At 53.2% G+C, this 18,424-nt stretch overlaps 1 protein-coding gene across 1 annotated transcript in view; it reads left to right on the top strand.

Moving 5' to 3' along the window:
• The first annotated feature begins 2,287 nt into the window (after positions 1-2,287).
• CFAP65 (cilia and flagella associated protein 65) overlaps positions 2,288-18,424 on the top strand; it is a 31,430-nt gene continuing 15,293 nt past the window's right edge. Inside the window, 16 exon segments of the mRNA XM_019807589.2 lie at positions 2,288-2,493; positions 4,408-4,592; positions 7,464-7,566; positions 8,078-8,244; positions 8,415-8,614; positions 8,898-9,043; positions 9,548-9,770; positions 10,145-10,410; positions 10,800-11,000; positions 11,234-11,593; positions 13,038-13,175; positions 14,649-14,894; positions 15,472-15,696; positions 16,663-16,821; positions 16,990-17,140; positions 17,582-17,710. Coding sequence (XP_019663148.2) covers positions 2,329-2,493; positions 4,408-4,592; positions 7,464-7,566; positions 8,078-8,244; positions 8,415-8,614; positions 8,898-9,043; positions 9,548-9,770; positions 10,145-10,410; positions 10,800-11,000; positions 11,234-11,593; positions 13,038-13,175; positions 14,649-14,894; positions 15,472-15,696; positions 16,663-16,821; positions 16,990-17,140; positions 17,582-17,710 — 3,064 coding nt within the window. The 5' untranslated portion in view covers positions 2,288-2,328.

The following is an 18,424-nucleotide window of genomic DNA, read 5'->3' as shown; positions in this document are numbered from 1 at the left end:
CACTCCACACTACGCGACGACTCGCTACTTTTTCCACTGGTCATCTTAGGAATGTTTAGGTTGGAAATGAGACAAATAAAGGAAGCCGATGATATGTATATTTTTAAAGTCCTCAAGATTAGAAAATTGGATTTAAAAACAACACCTACCCTGCCCAGTGTCTTCACAGTGATTGAAGATGGGTGTCTTTTGGAAAAGTAGCTCAACCGAGGATGGAAGTTATGACTGTTAATTACAGTAACATTGGTTCCTCTAGGGCTTTTTTAAATCCCCTATTTCATTCCAGCTTCACATCAACTTTGTGAAGTAAGATAACCCTCATTTGGTAAGGTGACTGAGGCTCAAGGAGATGGAGAAAGTTGCCCATCTCGGCGAACCTGAACAGATGCTGGAACCCAGCTCTCCTTGCTCCAGGACGAGCGCTCCATTCCCTAAGTCCTAAGACCTGATCTGGACCAGGTTTCTACCCCCATTGTCTCTAATTTCTTCTACCTGTGTTGGCTGGAGACTTTTTCAGAACTCTGAGGCTATAGAATTAGCTCTAGAATTAGCTATAGAATCCCCTGAGATCACAGACTTTACTGGGTCAGGCAGGACTACAAAGCCATGCAATAGCTGAAAAGTAGTGGGACTCTCCTCCCTGCCTCCCCAGCTGGCATTTCTTTGATTCCATCTGAATATCCTCTTTACAGGGGAAGGTAGGGGCCTTGCCTGTTTTGTCCATTGCCTAGCACTGTATATATAATAGGTACTCAGTAAATGCTTTGTGAGTGGATGAATGAATGAATGAATGAATGAGTAAATCTAAGATATCCTCCAGAGGTTTTGGAGGTGTTGCCAATTAGGAAAAACTTATATTAACAGAATCTTTTGCTTTGGATGGTGGTGGGGAGGGGATGGGAGAGTCTGATGAAATTGTTTACATTTCTAAAGGATAACCATAAAATTGTTGGCCAAAGTGTAATATGTTATAATAAGGAGTTGAAAGTTTAACCCAAACTTGAAAAGAGGTTTTTGTTTTTGTTTTTTTAAGTAGGCTCCATGCCCAGGTGGAGTTCAACATGGGGCTTGAACTCACAACCCGGAGATCAAGACCTGAGCTGATATCAACAGACACTTAGCCGACTGGGCCACCAGGTGCCCCAAAAAGAGAGAATTTTAGGCCAAATAAAGGACAGCTTACATCCCATCATCAATTGTTGTAAAGATTAAAATACATAAGGGGCACCTGGCTGGCTCATTTGGAACATGTGACTCTTGATCCCAGGTTTGTGAGTTCGAGTTCCATGTTGGGTGTAGAGATTACTTAAAAATAAAATCTTAAATAAAATAAAATACATGAGAAGACCTTACAGTACTGCTTGGCGCATAAGTTCTCAGTAAATGTCAGTAAAAGTTGTTACTGTTTTTGAGATTATTTAAAGAAGTAGGGAAGGACACTGAGTAGTCTGAAAAATGTACGTATGTTCATAAAGGTATTAGACTGATGCTGTCCAATATGGTAGCCACACCTGGGTGTGTGTGCTGAAGGAAGGCTCCTAAAGGAAGAGGGGATTTGGAGTTTAGGCCCGGTGTGTGTTCCCTAGAGCAGGACCAAACATCCTTTTGAGTATTTGGTGAAAGCTGTGGACACTTTCCCTGGAAAAAAAAGCACTTCTCCATATATATGGCATTTTACAAATGGTTTGCATATAACTTTTGTGTATATTTGCATATAATTTCCAGCTGCAGTCTCTCCATGGATCCCTCTGCTCTGGAAGCTGGTTCGCTTATCCTTGGGTTGAGTGATTATTTCAGTCAATGCTTACTTTAAACCTGGACTGCCGGTTGCATATTGATAGAGGAAACCCCAAAGACCGAGAACCATCCGGTCTCATTTACCTCTTCTTTGCCCATTCTCCTCCTTCTCACAGGAGGCAAGACACGTTCAGAAGAAACAAGTAGCGAGCAAAAGCCAGATAAAGGTAACGCGTGTGTTTCAGTGATACTCCCTGGGGGCTTCCTGAGAAATGCCAAGCGTGGCCATGGCAGGCAGGGCTGGGTGGGCCGGATCCCTGAGTCCCTTTCCTGAATGGTGAGTTTCTAGGCTCCTGGGCAAAGCACTGGACCATGTATTCAGGCTCAGTGCTCACGGTGCCACCTCATACCTCCTTGCCGCGGCTGGCAAGCGGGCCTCCTTTGGTAATGATGGCCACAGCAAGTCTACTCCGCGAGCCTCTCTCTTCAATGTCCCTCCTGTCTCCCCTCTGGTCTCTTCCTAGCTCCAGATTGGCAAGAACTCCCGGCTCAGCCAGAGTGCTCCCCTTGGGCTTGTGTTGCAGGCGGCTGATGCTCATCCAGGCAGCCTTGAGCCCCCTGATGGAGACTAGGGTCAGCGGGGACTGCACCATGAACTCCGGCTCGTGCCTGAGCGCCTGCACAATGGCCATCCCCACCGTCACCGGCAGCAGCGTGGCGCTGAGTGCCTGCAACAGCAGCACCACCAGTGCCCGTGTGAGGATGTGGCCAGGGTGGGCGGGACAGGGAGCAGCAATGCTGGGGGGAGAGGTGGCAGGGAGGGGGGTAGGAATCTGGAAGGACCTGACTCCCCCTGTCCAAACCCTAGCCCTAGACCCTGCGTACACTGAGCACCAAGCTGCCGGGAGTGTTGGCAGTGGTGAGAGTGACCATGGGGGCTGGGGGTGCATGTGAAGAACTCTAGGGAGGTGCCAGTCAGAGCTGAGAGAGTAGTCAAGGCTTCTCTCTTCCGTCAGAACGTTCTTCTGGGCTTGACCCCTAGGACTTTGTGTTTGACCAAGATGTGGTTCTTGCTGCCTTTTTTGCCGCTCTCGGAGTGGTCTCTTTGTGACATTTCAGGGGAGGGGGGTGGTTGTCTAGGAATGTGACTGTGGGGTTCGACTGTGTGGGGTGCAGCATGTGTCTGTGTTGCGTGTGGATTCTTATGTCTCCTTGGATGCGATGGTGCTTGCCTTTGCCTCCCTGAGGACCAGGGGTCATCTCACCCCCTCCTCTGGGCCATTCTGGGCCTGTTTGCCCCATGTTCCCTCACTGCCTTTCCCCACTCTGGGCTGAGCTAGCAGGAGATTGGAAGTGAGGAGGAAGGGAGGAGCCAGGGTATTTCTCTTCCCCCCTCTCTGCTTTTGTGACTGTAGTCCCATCAGCAGCTGCATTTCCCCGTGACTCCAACCCCCATCAGACAGGCATCGGGGCTCTGAGAACCCCAGTACCCCCCCAACCTAGTGTGGGAGCAGCTTCTCGATGATGCTAGCTTCTGGCCTACTTCACTATGCCTTGGTTGTGCATTAAATGCCTTTTTTTGAACACCCACAGTGACTTCTATTTCCCTGATTGGACCCTGACTGATGTCCCAACTGATATTTACCATAAATTACCCTTGCTCACCCATGTCACCTTCCGTCCATGGGCCAACCAGGAAAGAAAATACTATATTGGCCATCTGACACTCTCTGTAAATATTTAAACTGAGAGTGTAAGCTCCAAGAGAGAAGAGATGCGTCTGTCTTATTCACTGTTGTAGCAATCCTGGCGCCTAGCACAATGTCTGGCGCGTGATATGTAATCAACAAATATTTGTCCAGTGGATGAATATATCTTTATGTTAAGTAACAATATAGAAGCAATGCTTGGCCAAAGATAAAATAACATGGCAGTGAGTGGAGTGTTCATCGCAATGACTGTGGTAGGAAGAGGCACCTTGTTCATCTTCCCTTCACCTTGGCTTTGCCCCTGCAGCCCCCTCCCTCCTCAGGTAGATGGGGGCTGGGGATCAGCTCAGGAAGGATTTTCCATTATAGATAGGAAGCGTTGGCGCACTGTGCCTCTAGCATTGTCAGGAGCTGGAGTGGCCCCCACATCAAGGCAGGAGGCTGGGCTTTGTTGCAGGGAAATTGACTCCTTCCCCTGCTCCACCAGCCAGTTGAGGGACAGGAGAGGGAATGGTAGAATATTCTTGTGGTCTCAAAAAGTGTGTGGGATAGATCACTCCAGCTAGGAGAGGGTTCCACAGCGAAAGGGTAGGATGGGAAGGAAGGAAAGCAGAAGGCAGCACCCGAGGGGCCTGGTACCTTTGGGTGCATTGAGGAACAGAACCAACCAGCTAAGAATGCTCAGTGCCCAATGGAGCGGTCCAGGGAAGGCTGCAGGGGCAGGGGCAGGCTCATGGAGAATTTGGTTGGAAAACCATTGCAGTGACCTCAGAAATGGTAATATCTGACTCCAAAACTGCGTGCCCCTCACCTGCTCTCTCCAGACCATCCCCCAGGGGCTAGGGGTGGGGTAATTCCTTAATTTCTGGAGATGGAAGATCTTTGCCTGTTCTCTGGGTATTTGACTCTTACCCTGCTAACGCGTCCTTTCTTCTTCCCCTTTGCCCTGCCGACTGGACAGCCTGCGAGCTTGATGGACACTCGTGTGTGCTTCTTAAAGAAGCAGGACAAAGTGAAGAAGAGGGTCATCTGGGGCATTGAGGTGGCTGAGGTGCTGCAGTGGAAAGGTTGGACGCTAGGGAAGGAGATCACCAAGAACCTGGCTCTGAAAAATCTATCCTTGAAAACCCAGAAGATGACGTACAGGTACCAGCATGAGGGATCAGAGACTCAGCCCCCGAGCCCTCAAGCCCACCCCTCCCCCTGCCAAACAGTCACTCTTTAGGAAACAGACATTAAATTTATCATATAAAATTAGGGGCACCTGGGTGGCTAGTCGGTTAAGCGTCCACTCTTGGTTTCGTCTCAGGTCATGATCTCTGGGTCGTGAGATCAGCCTTGCCTCCGGCTCCTCACTCAGCAGGGAGTCTGCTTGAGATTCTCTCTCTCCCTCTCCCTCTGCTCGTCCTCACCAGGCTTTCTCTCTCTAAAATAAATAAATGTATCTTTAAAAAAATGAAGTTAATGTATAAAATTAGAAGAATGTATAAAACATGCATAGTTGGAATAGTTACTGAAAGTGGAACCCATGTGACCAGATTCCTAATGGAATAGTGTCTGAAACTCACCTTCTCCCATGGTGTGTCACTCCCCTGTTGAAACACCTTCCCTTCCATAAAAGTAACCATTCTCCTGATTTAATGATTTCCTTGCTTTTCTCAAATGAATGGATTTACCACCTATGTTTGCATCCCTAAATGATATAGTTTAACTTGACCTTCTTATGAACTTGATGTAAATAGAATAGTAAGGTTTATTTTTGTAATTCCTTTGTTTTTGTTAAGTTATGTTTGGAAGACTCATCTGCATGCAACAAGAGCTCATTCTTTTTCATCACCGTATAATATTCCAACAGCTGTTTATATTGTAATATATTCATCTGTTCCTCTGTTGAGGGATGTTTGGGTTGTTTCTGGTTTGGAACTGTGATCGACATTGATGTATAGATCCTCACTTGCAGGAGTTTTTCGTAGGGTAACTACATAGGAATAGAATTGCTGTGACCTAGAGCATGTCCATATTTGCCTTTTATAGATAAAGCCAAACTATTCTCTAAAGTACTCATTTATATTTCTATTCCCACGAGTTCCCGCACCACCGCATTTTTACCAACCACTGCTATTGTCAGTTTAAAATTTTTCCAACATTGGTAATTTTTTATGGTTCTAATTTGCATTTCCCATCTTACTGATACAACTGACAGTCTTTCATGTGCTATTGATGATTTCATCTGTGGAATTCCTGTTCAAGTCTGTGCTCTTTTTTCTATCAGATTGTCTTTTTTTTTTTTTTAAGTGAACTCCATCCCCATGCGGGGCTCGAACTCACAACCCCAAGATCAAGAGTCCCATGTTCTCCCGAATGAGCCAGCCAGTCGCCCCTATAGTTTTCATTTTTGTTTTGTTTTTGTTTTTGTTATAAATAGAAGTTCTTATCGCTCAGTTATGTCTTGTAAATATCTTCTCCCACCTGTGACTTGTCTTTTGAAGAATTGAAGTTCTCCATTTAATCAAATGTATCAATCTTTTTGTGTTACGGTTGGTGCTGTTTTATATCTTGCTTAAGAAGTCCTTCTTTCCCCATCCCTAGGTCATGAAGTCTCCTATAGTATCTTCTAAAGACTTTATAGTTTTGCTTTTCATGTTTGTCTTTTATCTATACAGAATTGATTTTTGTGAATGGTTTTATTTATTTATTTATTTATTTATTTATTTACTGTGAATGGTTTTAAGTAGGGATCCTATGATGCTTTTCCTCAAATGTCCAAATGTCCCCAAGCCATTCATTGAAAAGTTCATACTTTCCCTGATGAGCTTCTCCACCACTGATGTTTATCCTTGTTTCGTGTGTGATCTCAACATGAAAAATTCCAATGTATCACCATTGGTTTGGATGTTTCCTGTGTGCTTTTTGTTTTGGTTTGAGTTTTTTTAGATTTTGTCAGGTTAAGGATGTTCCCTTCTATTCCTAGTTTGCTAAGAGTTTTTCCACACAAACATGTTGAGGGTTATCTAATATTTTTCTTTATTGAGACGGTTGTTTGACTTTTTTTCTGTCTTAATTTGTAACCTGGTGGAGTACATTAATTGATTTCCTCCATTAAGCCAACTATGTATTTCCTGGAGTAAGCTCAACTTTGTCATAATTCAGTTTTCTTTCTATACATTGCTAAGTTCTTTTGGCTCTCTGGTTTTGTTTATGAGAGAGATAGGCATGTAATTTTCCATTCCCCTCCTGCCTCTGTCAGATTTTGGTAACAATGTTACAATGGAGCCATAGAATATTTTGGGGAGTGTTTCCTCATTTTATATTCCTTACCTACCTACCTGGGAAGGTAAGGCTGGGGTTATTTTTTATCAAATGTTTGGTAGGACTTGCTGTGAAGCCATCCAGCCTAGTGTTTTCTCTGTGGGAACACTTTATTTATTTATTTATTTATTTATTTATTTATTTATTTATTTATTTGAGAGAGAGCTCGAGAGTGAAAGAGCATAAGCAGGGGGAGCGGCAGGCAGAGGGAGAGGGAGAAGCAGCTTCCCCGCTGAGCAGGGAGCCCAACATGGGACTCGATCCCAGGACCTTGGGATCATGACCTCAGCCGAAGGCAGCCGCTTCATTGACTGAGCCCAGGTGCCCCTCAGTGGGAAGATTTTTAATTCCTTATTCAATGGCTTTGGTGATTTTAGGTGGGGGGGGGCATAAAATCTATTATCTAATTCTTGAGTCCACTTTGGTAAGTTCTACTTTCCTAGAAATGGGTTTATGTCATTTAAACTTTAACATTTATTGATGTAGAGTTATTGGCAGTATCGTCTTCCTGTGACTATTTTAGAAGTCTGCACTATCTGTGGTTTTGACCCATGCTGGAACTCGACAGCCCTGCCTAGGTCTCTGCTTGGATCAGCATCCTGGCCTCTCTGTTCTCAGCCTTGGTTTCCCCCAGCTCAGCGCTCAGGGATTTTTCTGGTTTTCTGAGCCCTGATCCTGAAGCGCTTAAGCCCCGGCTCTCTCCTGCAGGTCCCCCAAGACCAAGTTCTTCTTCACAGTCATCCCCCAGCCCATCTTGCTGAGCCCGGGCATAACCTTCACACTCCCCATTATCTTCCGGCCTCTGGAGGAGGTAAGGTCTGCCACTGCAAGGGGGCGGGAAGGGAGGGACCCGGGCACCGTGACCTTGGAAAAGGAAGCACGGCAGAGCAGCAAGGAGCACTCCCCTCCCCCACCAAGACACACACATACTCATCCTGTCAACTGTAGCAGAAACTCCAGCTTGGGAAGCCCTGGGAGGCTCTGGCCCTAAACTCATTAAACCGCGGGGGGTTCCCAGTTGGATGATGGGGTCTAAACTCTGTGCTGTGAAAGCCTTAGATTCCTTAGCCTCTTCCTACTCTCAAAACATTCCCCCCAATACAAGAGGTCCCCTATCTCTGAGACCAAGACAGTGTTAGAGGACAGGTGCCCAACTCTCCTCAGAGACTGAGGGGGGAGGGCCGTGGCCCAGCCCCACCCTCAGTGACTGTGTTGGGGGCATAACCAAGAGCTGGGGTGAGATGTGTGGTCCCTGAGTACCATGCAGAGGCCACCATTCAGTGACGGCCTCCGCCCCCGGCCTCCCACCCTCCACATTGCAGAAGGAGTACATGGACCAGCTGTGGTTTGAGAAAGAAGAGGGAATGTTCTGTGTGGACCTGAGGGCCACCCTGCCTTGCCACAGTCTGACCTGCCCACCGTCCCTGCAGTTGCCCACGTGTGCTGTGGGGGACACGGCCGAGGCCTGGTTCTGCCTGGAAAATGTGGGGTGAGGGGAACAGCTGAGGCTCAGAGGCGGGGAGAGTGAGCTCGGTGAAGAGGGCCCCAGGGTGCTGGTGGGGGAAGAGAGGAAGGGAGGGGCCCAGCATCTCTGCATTTCTAAAGTAGGGGCAGGGGTCAGAATGAGCCCAGTGGCTCTGATCTCCACCCCCCCCCCAGGGACCTGCCCACCTTCTTCACCTGGGAGTTCCCCAGCCCATTCCATATACTGCCCACCACGGGGCTGCTGGAATCAGGCCAGGCCTCCTACATCAAAGTGACCTTTCATCCCGTTTTGGCTGTCGTCTGCGACGTTCAGGCCACATGCTGGTATGGAGAGGACAACAAGCAGAAGTGCAGCATCCAGCTGCAGGCTGTGGGTGAGGCCCAACCTCTCACCTGTCCCCAGAGCCCACCTGCTGCCCCTCCTGGGCCTCAGAGCCTCAGTGTGCCCCCCCACGTCCCCCGCTGGCCTGTCCTCCACAGGAACTCCACCAGCTCCCCGGCCTCCCTAGCCCTGCAGGCTTTGCCTTTTCTGTGCCTTCCTTGGTGTGGCAGACCCGTGTTTCCCTGGGGACACCTGCCTTCTTCGAGACATTGCTCAGCTGGGGCAACCGAGGCCCTGGTGGGTTTCTTCCCAAGACGCCCTCATCTCTGCCCCAGCCAAATGCGCCCAGCTCCTGGTGAGCATAAAGCAGAAGCGACCAGAGGACCAGGATGCGGAAGGCGTCCAGAAAGTGCTGCACTTCGGCACCGTCGCTGTGGGCTGCACGGCCGAGAGGCAGATCAAGCTGTATAACCCTTCGGTGGTATGCATCCTATGTATGGGGCGGGGGGGGGAGGTGGGGTAGGATCCAGGCTGGGCGGCTCCTAAAACCCAGCCCCTTTACAAAATGCCCTCTTTCTCTCCATACCTTTGGCCCCAAGCCTCACATAACCCACGTCTGTTGATCCACGCATGTGTCAGCAGGTGTCTTCTCTTCTCAGCTGGGGATGGGGCTGGAGTATCCCTTGACCACCTCCAGGGCAACTCCAAGAGCAGCCCTAAGGTAGTCCTACCCCCAGGACCACAGCTAGCCTTTCTAGTACCTTTAGGAAAGAAAAGAGTGCCCCCCACCCAGGCAGTCCCAGCACAGGGCACACAGCTTGGCCTCTTCCTTCCTCCTGGTGGAGGTGGCCTCCATGCCCAAACTGACAAGTGGGGCAGAGGCTGGAAGTCGGCTGCCCTCACCCCCCCCTCAGCCGGGCACTTTGGTCAGGACAGCTGGCTCACCCTGTGACCTGACCCTTCCTGCCCCGACCTGGCCCCACAGGTGAGCGCCCCCTTCCGGATCGAAATAGCCCCAGACATGCTGGCCAAAGATCATGCCTTCTCGTGCCCCACTACCAATGGCATCGTGCCTCCAGGATGGAAGAAGTCCGTGTCGGTGTTCTTCCACCCCGAGACCTTGGACGTCAGAACTATTGACTACTTATCCGTCATGCCCGCTGGCTGTGCCTCCCAGACCTTGCTGAAGGTCGTTGGTTTCTGTAGAGGTATGGCCGCCCTAGGATGCCGCACTGCCTTGTGGGGACAGGAGCAGCCCCCGTTTAGGATTAGGAAGGGCTCTTTGCCTGCTCCAAGGGCCTGATGCCTCCTTGCCCTTCAGCCTGGGTGTCTGCTGCCCCCTGGTGGGCTCAGTGTGGAATCAGTTTTGGACACCTGGAGATAGTGTTCCTGCCATCACCCCTGGTGAACTCGGAGGTCAGCTCAGGTTGCTGGGGCTCTGGGTCTTTCCAGCCCAGCCTTCTGTCTCCAGGAAGCCCCACCTTCCATCAGGGAGGCCCCTTCTGAGACATCCTCGGGGAGGCTGATAGCCCAGCCCCACCCCGGTGGCAGGGCTGCTCACAGGAGCCCCACCTCCGCCCAGGTCCTGATGTGTCCCTGCAACACCACTGTGTCAACTTCAGCTGGGTCAGCCTCGGGGAGATCTCGGAGCAGGGCCTGTGGATTGAGAATAAGTCGGACTGCACAGCCTACTTCCAGCTGGCCATTGACTGCCAAGAGAGTATCTTCGACATCAGACCGAGCTTTGGGACCCTGGTGGGCAAGGCCCGCATGACGCTGCACTGTACCTTCCAGCCCACTCACCCCATCATCTACTCTCGGCGAGTGGCCTGTCTCATCCACCACCAGGTGAGCGGTGGGGGAGGAGGCGAGGAGGGGCTCTCCTGGGACCTGGAGGGGCCAGTCTGAGGCCCAGTGGTGAAGACAGGGCTTGGTTATCACTCTCCTGTATTCTCGGATCATCTCTGCCAGGGCCCCGGCCTGGCTTTTGGAGCCAGGGCCCGGCCAGGGGCACAGGAAGGCTCACTCCAAGCCTGGTGCTGCTGCTGCGGCTAATGGGCTGGGGACAGGGAGGACTAGACTCACCCCCGAAGCACGTGCAGAGTAGAGAGCCTTGAAGGGAGGACCCAATTCAGGGCCGTGGGCAAGGTCCTACAAACTGCGCCCTCACCAGCTGGCACCTGGCTTAAGTGGCCAGTGGGGGCCGACATCTGGCCTTATACAGACAAATGTCATAGGACCCACTGTTCCTGGACCTGATTGGGACCTGCCACTCGGACAGCACCAAGCCAGCCATCCTGAGACCTCAGCACCTCACTTGGTACCGCACACACCTGGCACGGGGCCTGACATTCTACCCTCCTGACATCTTGGGCATCTTGCTGAGGGAGAAGAAGCTGGAGCGGGATAAGAATGGGGCCCTCAGGATTCCCACTGAGGTTTGATGGACCGTTTGTGGCCCCCCACAGTCAGGCTCCCCTCCCCAGGTTCATATCCCCTTCTCTAGAAATTCTTGGCGAGTTGTGTTCCCCCAGAGTCCCGTGGGCAACATTAATAGTTGGGGATGACCTGTGTGGAGCCCTTGTCTTTTCCAGAAAGGGGCATGCAAATGAAGGGCAGTGGCAGGAGGAATGGCACTTGGGCCCCTGCTCACCTGTCTCTCCCTGCACAGGACTCGGCAGACGCGTCAGCCCTGCAGTATCCTCTCATTCCCCCCATGACTGAGTGCTTCTTCGATGGTACCAGCGACATAGCCGTCTTCCCCCCGCCTGTCAGCATAGAGCCCACTGAGGTGGATTTTGGTGCCTGCCCTGGGCCTGAGACCCCCAACCCTGTCCCCCTGTGCTTGATGAACCACACCAAGGGCAAGATCACGGTGGTCTGGACGCATAGGTCTGACTGCCCCTTCTGGGTGACCCCAGACACCTGTGACGTGCCTCCACTCAAGTCCATGGCCATGCGCCTGCACTTCCATCCACCTTACCCCAACTGCCTGTACGCCGTGGAGCTCGAGGCCTTCGCTGTCTATAAGGTGCGAAGAGCCCAGGGGAGGGCAGCCTCTCTGCCCTGGAGCTTGAATGGAAGGGTGGGGTTGGAGGGAGTGGCAGGGGCTGCCATGGGATCCATCCTCAAAGCACCAAGCTCCACTTTGACCACACAGTAGTCCTTCCTGGTTTGTCTTCTCCCAGGCTCATAGGCTGCCTTGGCCAAGGGGCTTCTTGGCCCCTCTGATTACATCTCATGCGTATGTGGCCTCCCACTCCCCCCAGAGGGGGACTCAGCTGAGGTCAAGCCTTTTGGGAAAATTTGGCACAGAAGCCCCACTCCCTGGGGCTCCTGGCTTCTCGGTAGTCCTTGAAGTAGAAAGTGGTCCATCCAGAAGAGCCATGGGCAGGAACCAGAGCCTGGGGGACCAACTCCTGGGGGCCGGATAATTAGGTGTGGGGGGGAAGGGGCTTCTGGCACAACCTCCCTTGGCCAGGGAGCTTGGAGCACAGGCTGTGCTCTGCCCAGCCTCTTGGTCGCGGACGCTGGTCGCTCCCTCATCCTGGTCTTGCCTTTTCTCTTCCTTGTCGGTTCTGCCTATGCTGCCGTTCTTTCCCAGGGACCAGGGTGCTGGGACTGAGAGATTAGCATCCCTTACCAGCCGTGTGACCCTGGGCAAGTCCCCTAATGTCCCTGAGCCCTGGTCTTTTCATCTAAAAACTTGGAGTCATATCCGAACTTTTGAGATGGCTTTCCAAAGCTGAGAATTTCATTGCCTCCATTCTAATAGCTTGGCAGTGGGGGACTGTGGGGGCTTGTAGGAATAAGGCTGTGGACACCAGGCTTTGCCATGGCTGAGCCCTCCAAATTGTTAGACTACTGGCTCTAGCCTTGCACTGTCTGGTACAGCAACCACCAGACCCATGTAGCCACCGAACACCTGAAACGTGGCTAATTCAAATTGAGATATGTCGTTAAGAGACCCACTGGCTTTCAAAGACCGAGGGGGAAAAAGAACATAAGGTATCTCACACGTCGCTTACATATTGATTATAGGTTGAAATGGTTAGATTCTGGATCTATTGGGGGAAGTAAGACGTATCTGCTGAAATTAATTTCACCAGTTTCCCTTTGTTAATGTGGCTGCTGGAACATGTACCACTACCTTTGTGGCTTGCATTTGTGGCTCGCGTGCTATTTCTATCGGCTGGCACTTCTCGAGGCACATTCCTGCAGGATGAATGCTGTCCTTACATCCCGGCCCCGGCCCTGTGCTGGTGCTGTTGTGCTTTATTACAGAGCCCATTTGCGGAGTACCCAGTGTGGCCCCAGCACGCTGCGGTCAGAGCTGTTAGGACGGCTGTTCTCCGCACTGTCTTCCCAGGGAGCCCCTCTCCTCCTGGACAGCGGGAGGGGGGCAGGCAGCGGGGCCCCCCTACAGGGTCGGACATGGGACTGTCAGCTTGTCCATGGGTCCGGGCCCTGTGCAGGTCCTGCGGAGCTACGATAACATCGAGGAAGACTGTACCGTGTGTCCCTCCTGGTGCCTGACCCTCCGCACACGAGGCCACAGCTACAGTGCCGCCTCGGAGCACCATGTCCCTCAGTATTCCCTGCACGCCCCCAAGGTGAGCGTGGCCCCAGTAGCAGTGGGAGGTGGGACAGGGGAGCTTGGCTTCTGCCTCGGCCTGAAGATCCCTCTCCACACTCTGCTGGCCGCAGATACATCCCAGCACCCTCCCAGGCCATCCCAACCTCCCCACCGCCAGCCCTGGGGACTCTGGGCACGGAGGGCTCTCTCGTGGGCCACTCTGGGGCTCGGAGCCCTGGCCCCTCCTTGCTCCATCTGAGATACTCCTTGGGCCTCTTGCATTGAGGTGGAAGATTCTCTAGCTCCTTCATTTGTCTGTGCCTTGTTTGCTGAGCACCTGCTAGGGATCCGACCACCCACCATGAGCCCCTGGCCTTGGAGATTGCCCAGGCTGCTGTGGGTCGCAGAGCTGGTCCCTTGGCTTCCTGAGTCATAATTCCCAGGCGTCTCTGAAGAGCGCTTGGAGGCCCTGTCTGACCCGAGCAGCCAGATGACAGAAGGTTTAAAAGTATAGACCCCGGAGCCAGACGGCCAAGTTCCGGTCCTGGCTTCTCTTTTGATGCCTCTTCCCAGCCTCCCTTACCTTTGTCATCCTTCCAATCCATCTCTGCTGCCCTCATGCCTCATATTGCTGGAAAGGTGCCACTCTGGGGCACTGTACTGGGGGTGATCCTGTCCCCACCCACCAGCTACACTTCTTCTGTCCAGTACCCAACTGACTTCACCCCCACGATTCAGGTCAAGTCCCTCCCTGACTGCACGGAGTTCCCATCCCTGACCCCAGTCCCTTTCTCTTGGCTGGTTCGTCCCAGCAGTCTGTGGCCTGTACTGCTGTCCAGCCAATTCTGGGCCTGTGTTTCCCCCCACCGCCTCACACACGAGCACGTCTGCCCTAGCTGGACCTGGTCAGCGATCTCGGGCCTCGTGTGACATGGCCGGCCTAGCTCTTAGCCTGCAACTGGCCATACCCTACATGCTTCAGGAATGTTTGGAAGCTGGGATTTCTGGGGCTTTCCTTTTTTCAAAGGGGGGTTCCCCTCAGCCATCTGTAAAAGAATCATCTAGAAGGAGTTTCTTACCCCAGAGCTTCTGGACCAGGATCTCTGAAAGTGAATTCTCCAAAGGAAGGTTTGAGGGCACCCTAAAATGAAACTCTGAGGAGGGGGTCTCAGAGGCCTGTGTTTCCTGGACCCACTTCCTATGGCCACTCCATCTCCCTGGAGGTTTCTGGAGGTTTTTTTGGAGGACAGAAGCATTTTTTGGTGCCAAGCTGTGTCCGTCCATTCCCTGCTCCCAGGGTAGTGAGTGGGATGTGTGGAGTACCTTCGATCTCCTTGGAGACGGGCCCACCCAAGCCCACAAAGACTTCCCTGAGGCTCTGGGCGTCCTGGGAACGTGAAGGGATGTAGTGCTCATGTGCAGATTAGCGGGGGGGGGGGGGGGGGGGGGGGGGGGGGGGGTTGGGAAGTGCGCAGGTCTGAGTGCGGGTCCCTCTTGTTGCACACCCCAGCTCTTTCCTGCAGTGTCTCCCGGTGAACCCTCCTACCGCAGCCTGCTCTTGATCAACAAAGGCTCCACGATGTTGACCTTCAACTTGGCCTCCCAAAGCAGCTCAGACATCTCCCTGCGGCCCAGCTCGGGGCTTGTGGCCCCCAGGGCCCACCAGATCTTCCTCGCCTGTACCTACCCCAGGGGCAACTCCTGGAAGCAGCACGTTTTCTACTTGCAGTTCAATTTCTGTCCCCAGTATCTCAAGGTAAAAGGCAGGGCTAGGCAACTGGGTCCTGAGGAGTAGGCCATAGTCTGGGGCTTCCCTTCTCAAAGCCAAATTCTGGGGTTGGCCTCTAAAGCTCCCCTCAAGTAGTCGAGGAGCTGCTTCTCCCCCCAGGAAGTGTCATGGCAGGGCGAAGACCCCTTGGGCACATCTGTGAACAGCTCTCCCATCCTCAGGGCCCAGCATGTCCTCCTCAAGGTGTCTGGGACAAGAAAAGGGGTGCAGAGGTCCCAAAGGGATGAGTGGGGGCGATATAAGACTCAGACCTGCAGGCTGCCGAGCAGCGTTTGGGGCTTGGCTAGGGAAAGGGGCCCATACTGGCCCAGTGAAATGGTCTGTACCTCCTCTCTCAGTCCCTGAGTTCTTTTTAAGAACCATCTCTCGGGTCAGTCACTACCTACTCTGCCGTGACAGAGGCTGCCCATGCCCAGGCCGGAGGAGGACCTTTTGCTGCCCTCTGCAAGGGGGAAAAGCCGCCCACCCATGGCTTCTTGGACATTTGGGGGAGCCAGGGCAGCGGGGTGATAGCAGGGCACTGCTCTCCCACCTCCGGCCCTAGGAGGTAAGCATGCAGAGCCGGGAGGAGCCCCTGCAGCTGAAGCTGGACACCTGTAAGAGCGTGTTCTTCAAGCCCACCTGGGTGGGCTGCTCCTCCACCAGCCCCTTCACCTTCCACAACCCCTCGCGTCTGCCCCTGGAGTTTGAATGGAGGATTTCCCAGCCGCACCGAAAGATGCTGGCCGTCCAGCCTGCTCGGGGGGTTATCCAGCCCAGCGAGAGCCTTGTGAGTGCCCCGCCCCCATCTGGGGGCCCAGGCTCCCATCTGCGTGCTCCCTGCCCCCCAGCCAAGGCGCGCACTCAGGGAAGTCTACCGGGTGGGCTGTCTGCAAAGAGATCCAAGGTCATCTTCACTTTCACCATTATCTCTTACTCGTGCACATCAGGGGCCAGGCTTATAGGGTGCACCGTCCCATTTAAGCCATAATCACCTCCCCTGTCTTGTAAGTGGTGGGACGGCTACCATCGTCATAACCCCCATTTTACAAAGAAGAATGAAACTGAGAGAAGAAAAATCCATTTATGAAGCTTACAAATGAGCAGGTGGAGCTGGTACTTGAACCAGTTTCAAGGGGTGAGTCCACTCTCCATCCATGGCCCCCAAAGCTGCGAGATCTCCAGGAGGTGGTTTGGAACAGCTGGATTTAGGGCCAAATGGGTGGTTATCATTCAGGCGTGAGGAAGGGGAGTCCTCGAGGTCACAGCAGTCTGGAGGGGGGCACCGACTGGGGCCCAAACTAGCAGAGCAGCATTCCCTGGTCTAGGGCCTTATAGACTAGTTGGGGAGGCCAAACTTGGGCCAGGAACCACCAACACATGGTGTCTGGAAGGACCCAGGTAGTGGTCAGCGAGGCGACAGCCCACACAGGCTCTGCAGTGGCTTCAGGAGTTCACACTCCGGCTCCCACCAAGCCCCTCGCCAGCCGTGTGAACTTGGGCAAGTCATCCCACTCCTCTGTCTCCAGTTTCTCATCAGAAAGCGGGTACTAAATACCACTTACCTTGTGGGGATAAAGGATGGAGGGGCTGAGGGACATAACATAATATGCGATGTGTGGGAAGTGCCCAGCACAGGGTGAACCCTCAGAAAGGGGTACCGTAGCTTTTCTCCAGCAGCGGGACCTCCAGTGGTTGGGAGTCTGGGCAGGGGGTTCTGGAGAGCCCCACGCAGGGATGATCGCTGTGACCCCAGACGCTGACGTGGACCTTCAGCCCTCTGGAGGAGACCAAGTACCTGTTCCGCGTGGGGATGTGGGTCTGGGAAGCCGGTCTGCCCCCAAACACCAAGCCCCCCGCCACCACCCATTACATGCTCCGGCTGGTGGGCGTGGGCACCGCCAGCAGCCTCTCCGTGAGTAGGAGGACCCTGGTGGGTGGGGCTGGGGCCAGGGCGCATGTGGGAGGGAAGGTGGGCTGGGGTGCAGGGGATGGGAGCCCTCTGGCCCTGCCCTGCCTTGGAGATTCTCCAAGGCCAGGGGTGGGGAAGGCAGGGCTATGGCTGGCTGACTCTGGCCATCAGGCAAAGGAAAAGGAGCTGGATTTTGGGAACGTGCTGGTGAACGACAAGCAGTCCAGGTTGCTGATGCTTCTCAACGATGGCAACTGCACCCTTTATTACCGCCTGTTCCTGGAGCAGTGCAGCCCTGTGGTCGTGGACAACAGCCCCCTCGGTACTCGGGCCTGGGCCGGGGCTGGGGCCGGGGAGGCAGGCAGTGAGGGACAATGGTGAACCAGATCATGGTCTGGGGGCAGGCAGAGCGGGGCTGAAAACTTGGTGCTTCCACCTTTTAGATGTGTGACTTTGGGCAGGTGGCTCTCTGAGCCTCAGCTGCCTCATCTGTAAAATGGAACTATTGCTGCACCTGCCCCCCAGGGCTGTGAGGTGGAGTGAAGTCCTTAGCAGGTGCCAATGACCCAAAGACTGTTTTCCTCTGTCTGGTCTGGGAAGAGGGATTCTGCTCCTTGTTTCCTGGCTCTGGGCCTACTCTCTAGCCAGTGCTCGGGTGGCCTGGGGGAGGGTATCTGGAAGGGCACAGGAGGAGAGGCCGGGACTCTGGCCTGTACTGAGGGCTTCTTCTGCCCTTGACCTCACCCGGGTCATCCCTAAGCAGACTTGCAGCTGGACCGCACAGAGGGGAGCATGCCACCCCGGTCCCAGGACACCGTCTGCTTGACTGCTTGTCCCCACCAGCGGTCCCAGTACTGCTGGAAGATCAGCTACTCTTTCCTGTCCCACAGAGGTACCTGGGCCATCTGGCAGAGTCAGGGCCAGGGAGGAGAGGGGGAGGACTGTGTGAGCAAGACTCGGGGTGGGAGGGTGCTGAGGGTCCAGACAGGGCTAGCAGGGTGCGTGTTAGTGTGCTAGCATGTGCCTTTGGGTGACTGGTGTGTATGCCTCATACCAACCACATCCGTCCGTGCAGAAGCCTGTGTATGTGTGCGTGTGTGTGCCCGAGCTGTGGAAGACTCAGCGCGAAGGGTTTGGAGCTGCGCCTGTTTCCTGTGGGATCTTAAGACAAATCCCCAGCTCCTCTGGGCCTCAGCTTCCTCCTCCGTAAAATGGAGTTGTTACCAGCCTGCCCCGGGGGCCTGCTGGGAGGAGTCCAGAGTGGCTGAGAGTGTAGACCAGAGCCAGACTGCTGGGTTGGATCCTGATCCCAGCATTTGTTAGCTGTGGAATCTTAGCCAGTTGTTTAACCTCCCTCTGCCTCAGTTTCCACATCTGTAAAATGAGGATAATAATGGTACACAGGCAAAAACCAAAACAAAACAAAACAAAAGAATGAAGCACTGATACGTGTTACCCCAAGAATGAACCTTGAAAACATTACACCAAGTGAAAAAAGTCATGGCCAAAAGCCACATATTGTAGGATTCCATTTATGTGAAATGTCCAGAACAGGCAAATCCATAGAGACAGAAAGTAGATCAGTGCCAGGGTGGCGGGGGAGGGG

The sequence above is a fragment of the Ailuropoda melanoleuca genome, chromosome 2 (genome assembly GCF_002007445.2).
Source record: "Ailuropoda melanoleuca isolate Jingjing chromosome 2, ASM200744v2, whole genome shotgun sequence".
Lineage (NCBI taxonomy): Eukaryota > Metazoa > Chordata > Mammalia > Carnivora > Ursidae > Ailuropoda > Ailuropoda melanoleuca.
This window is presented reverse-complemented; position numbering and strand designations above follow the sequence as displayed.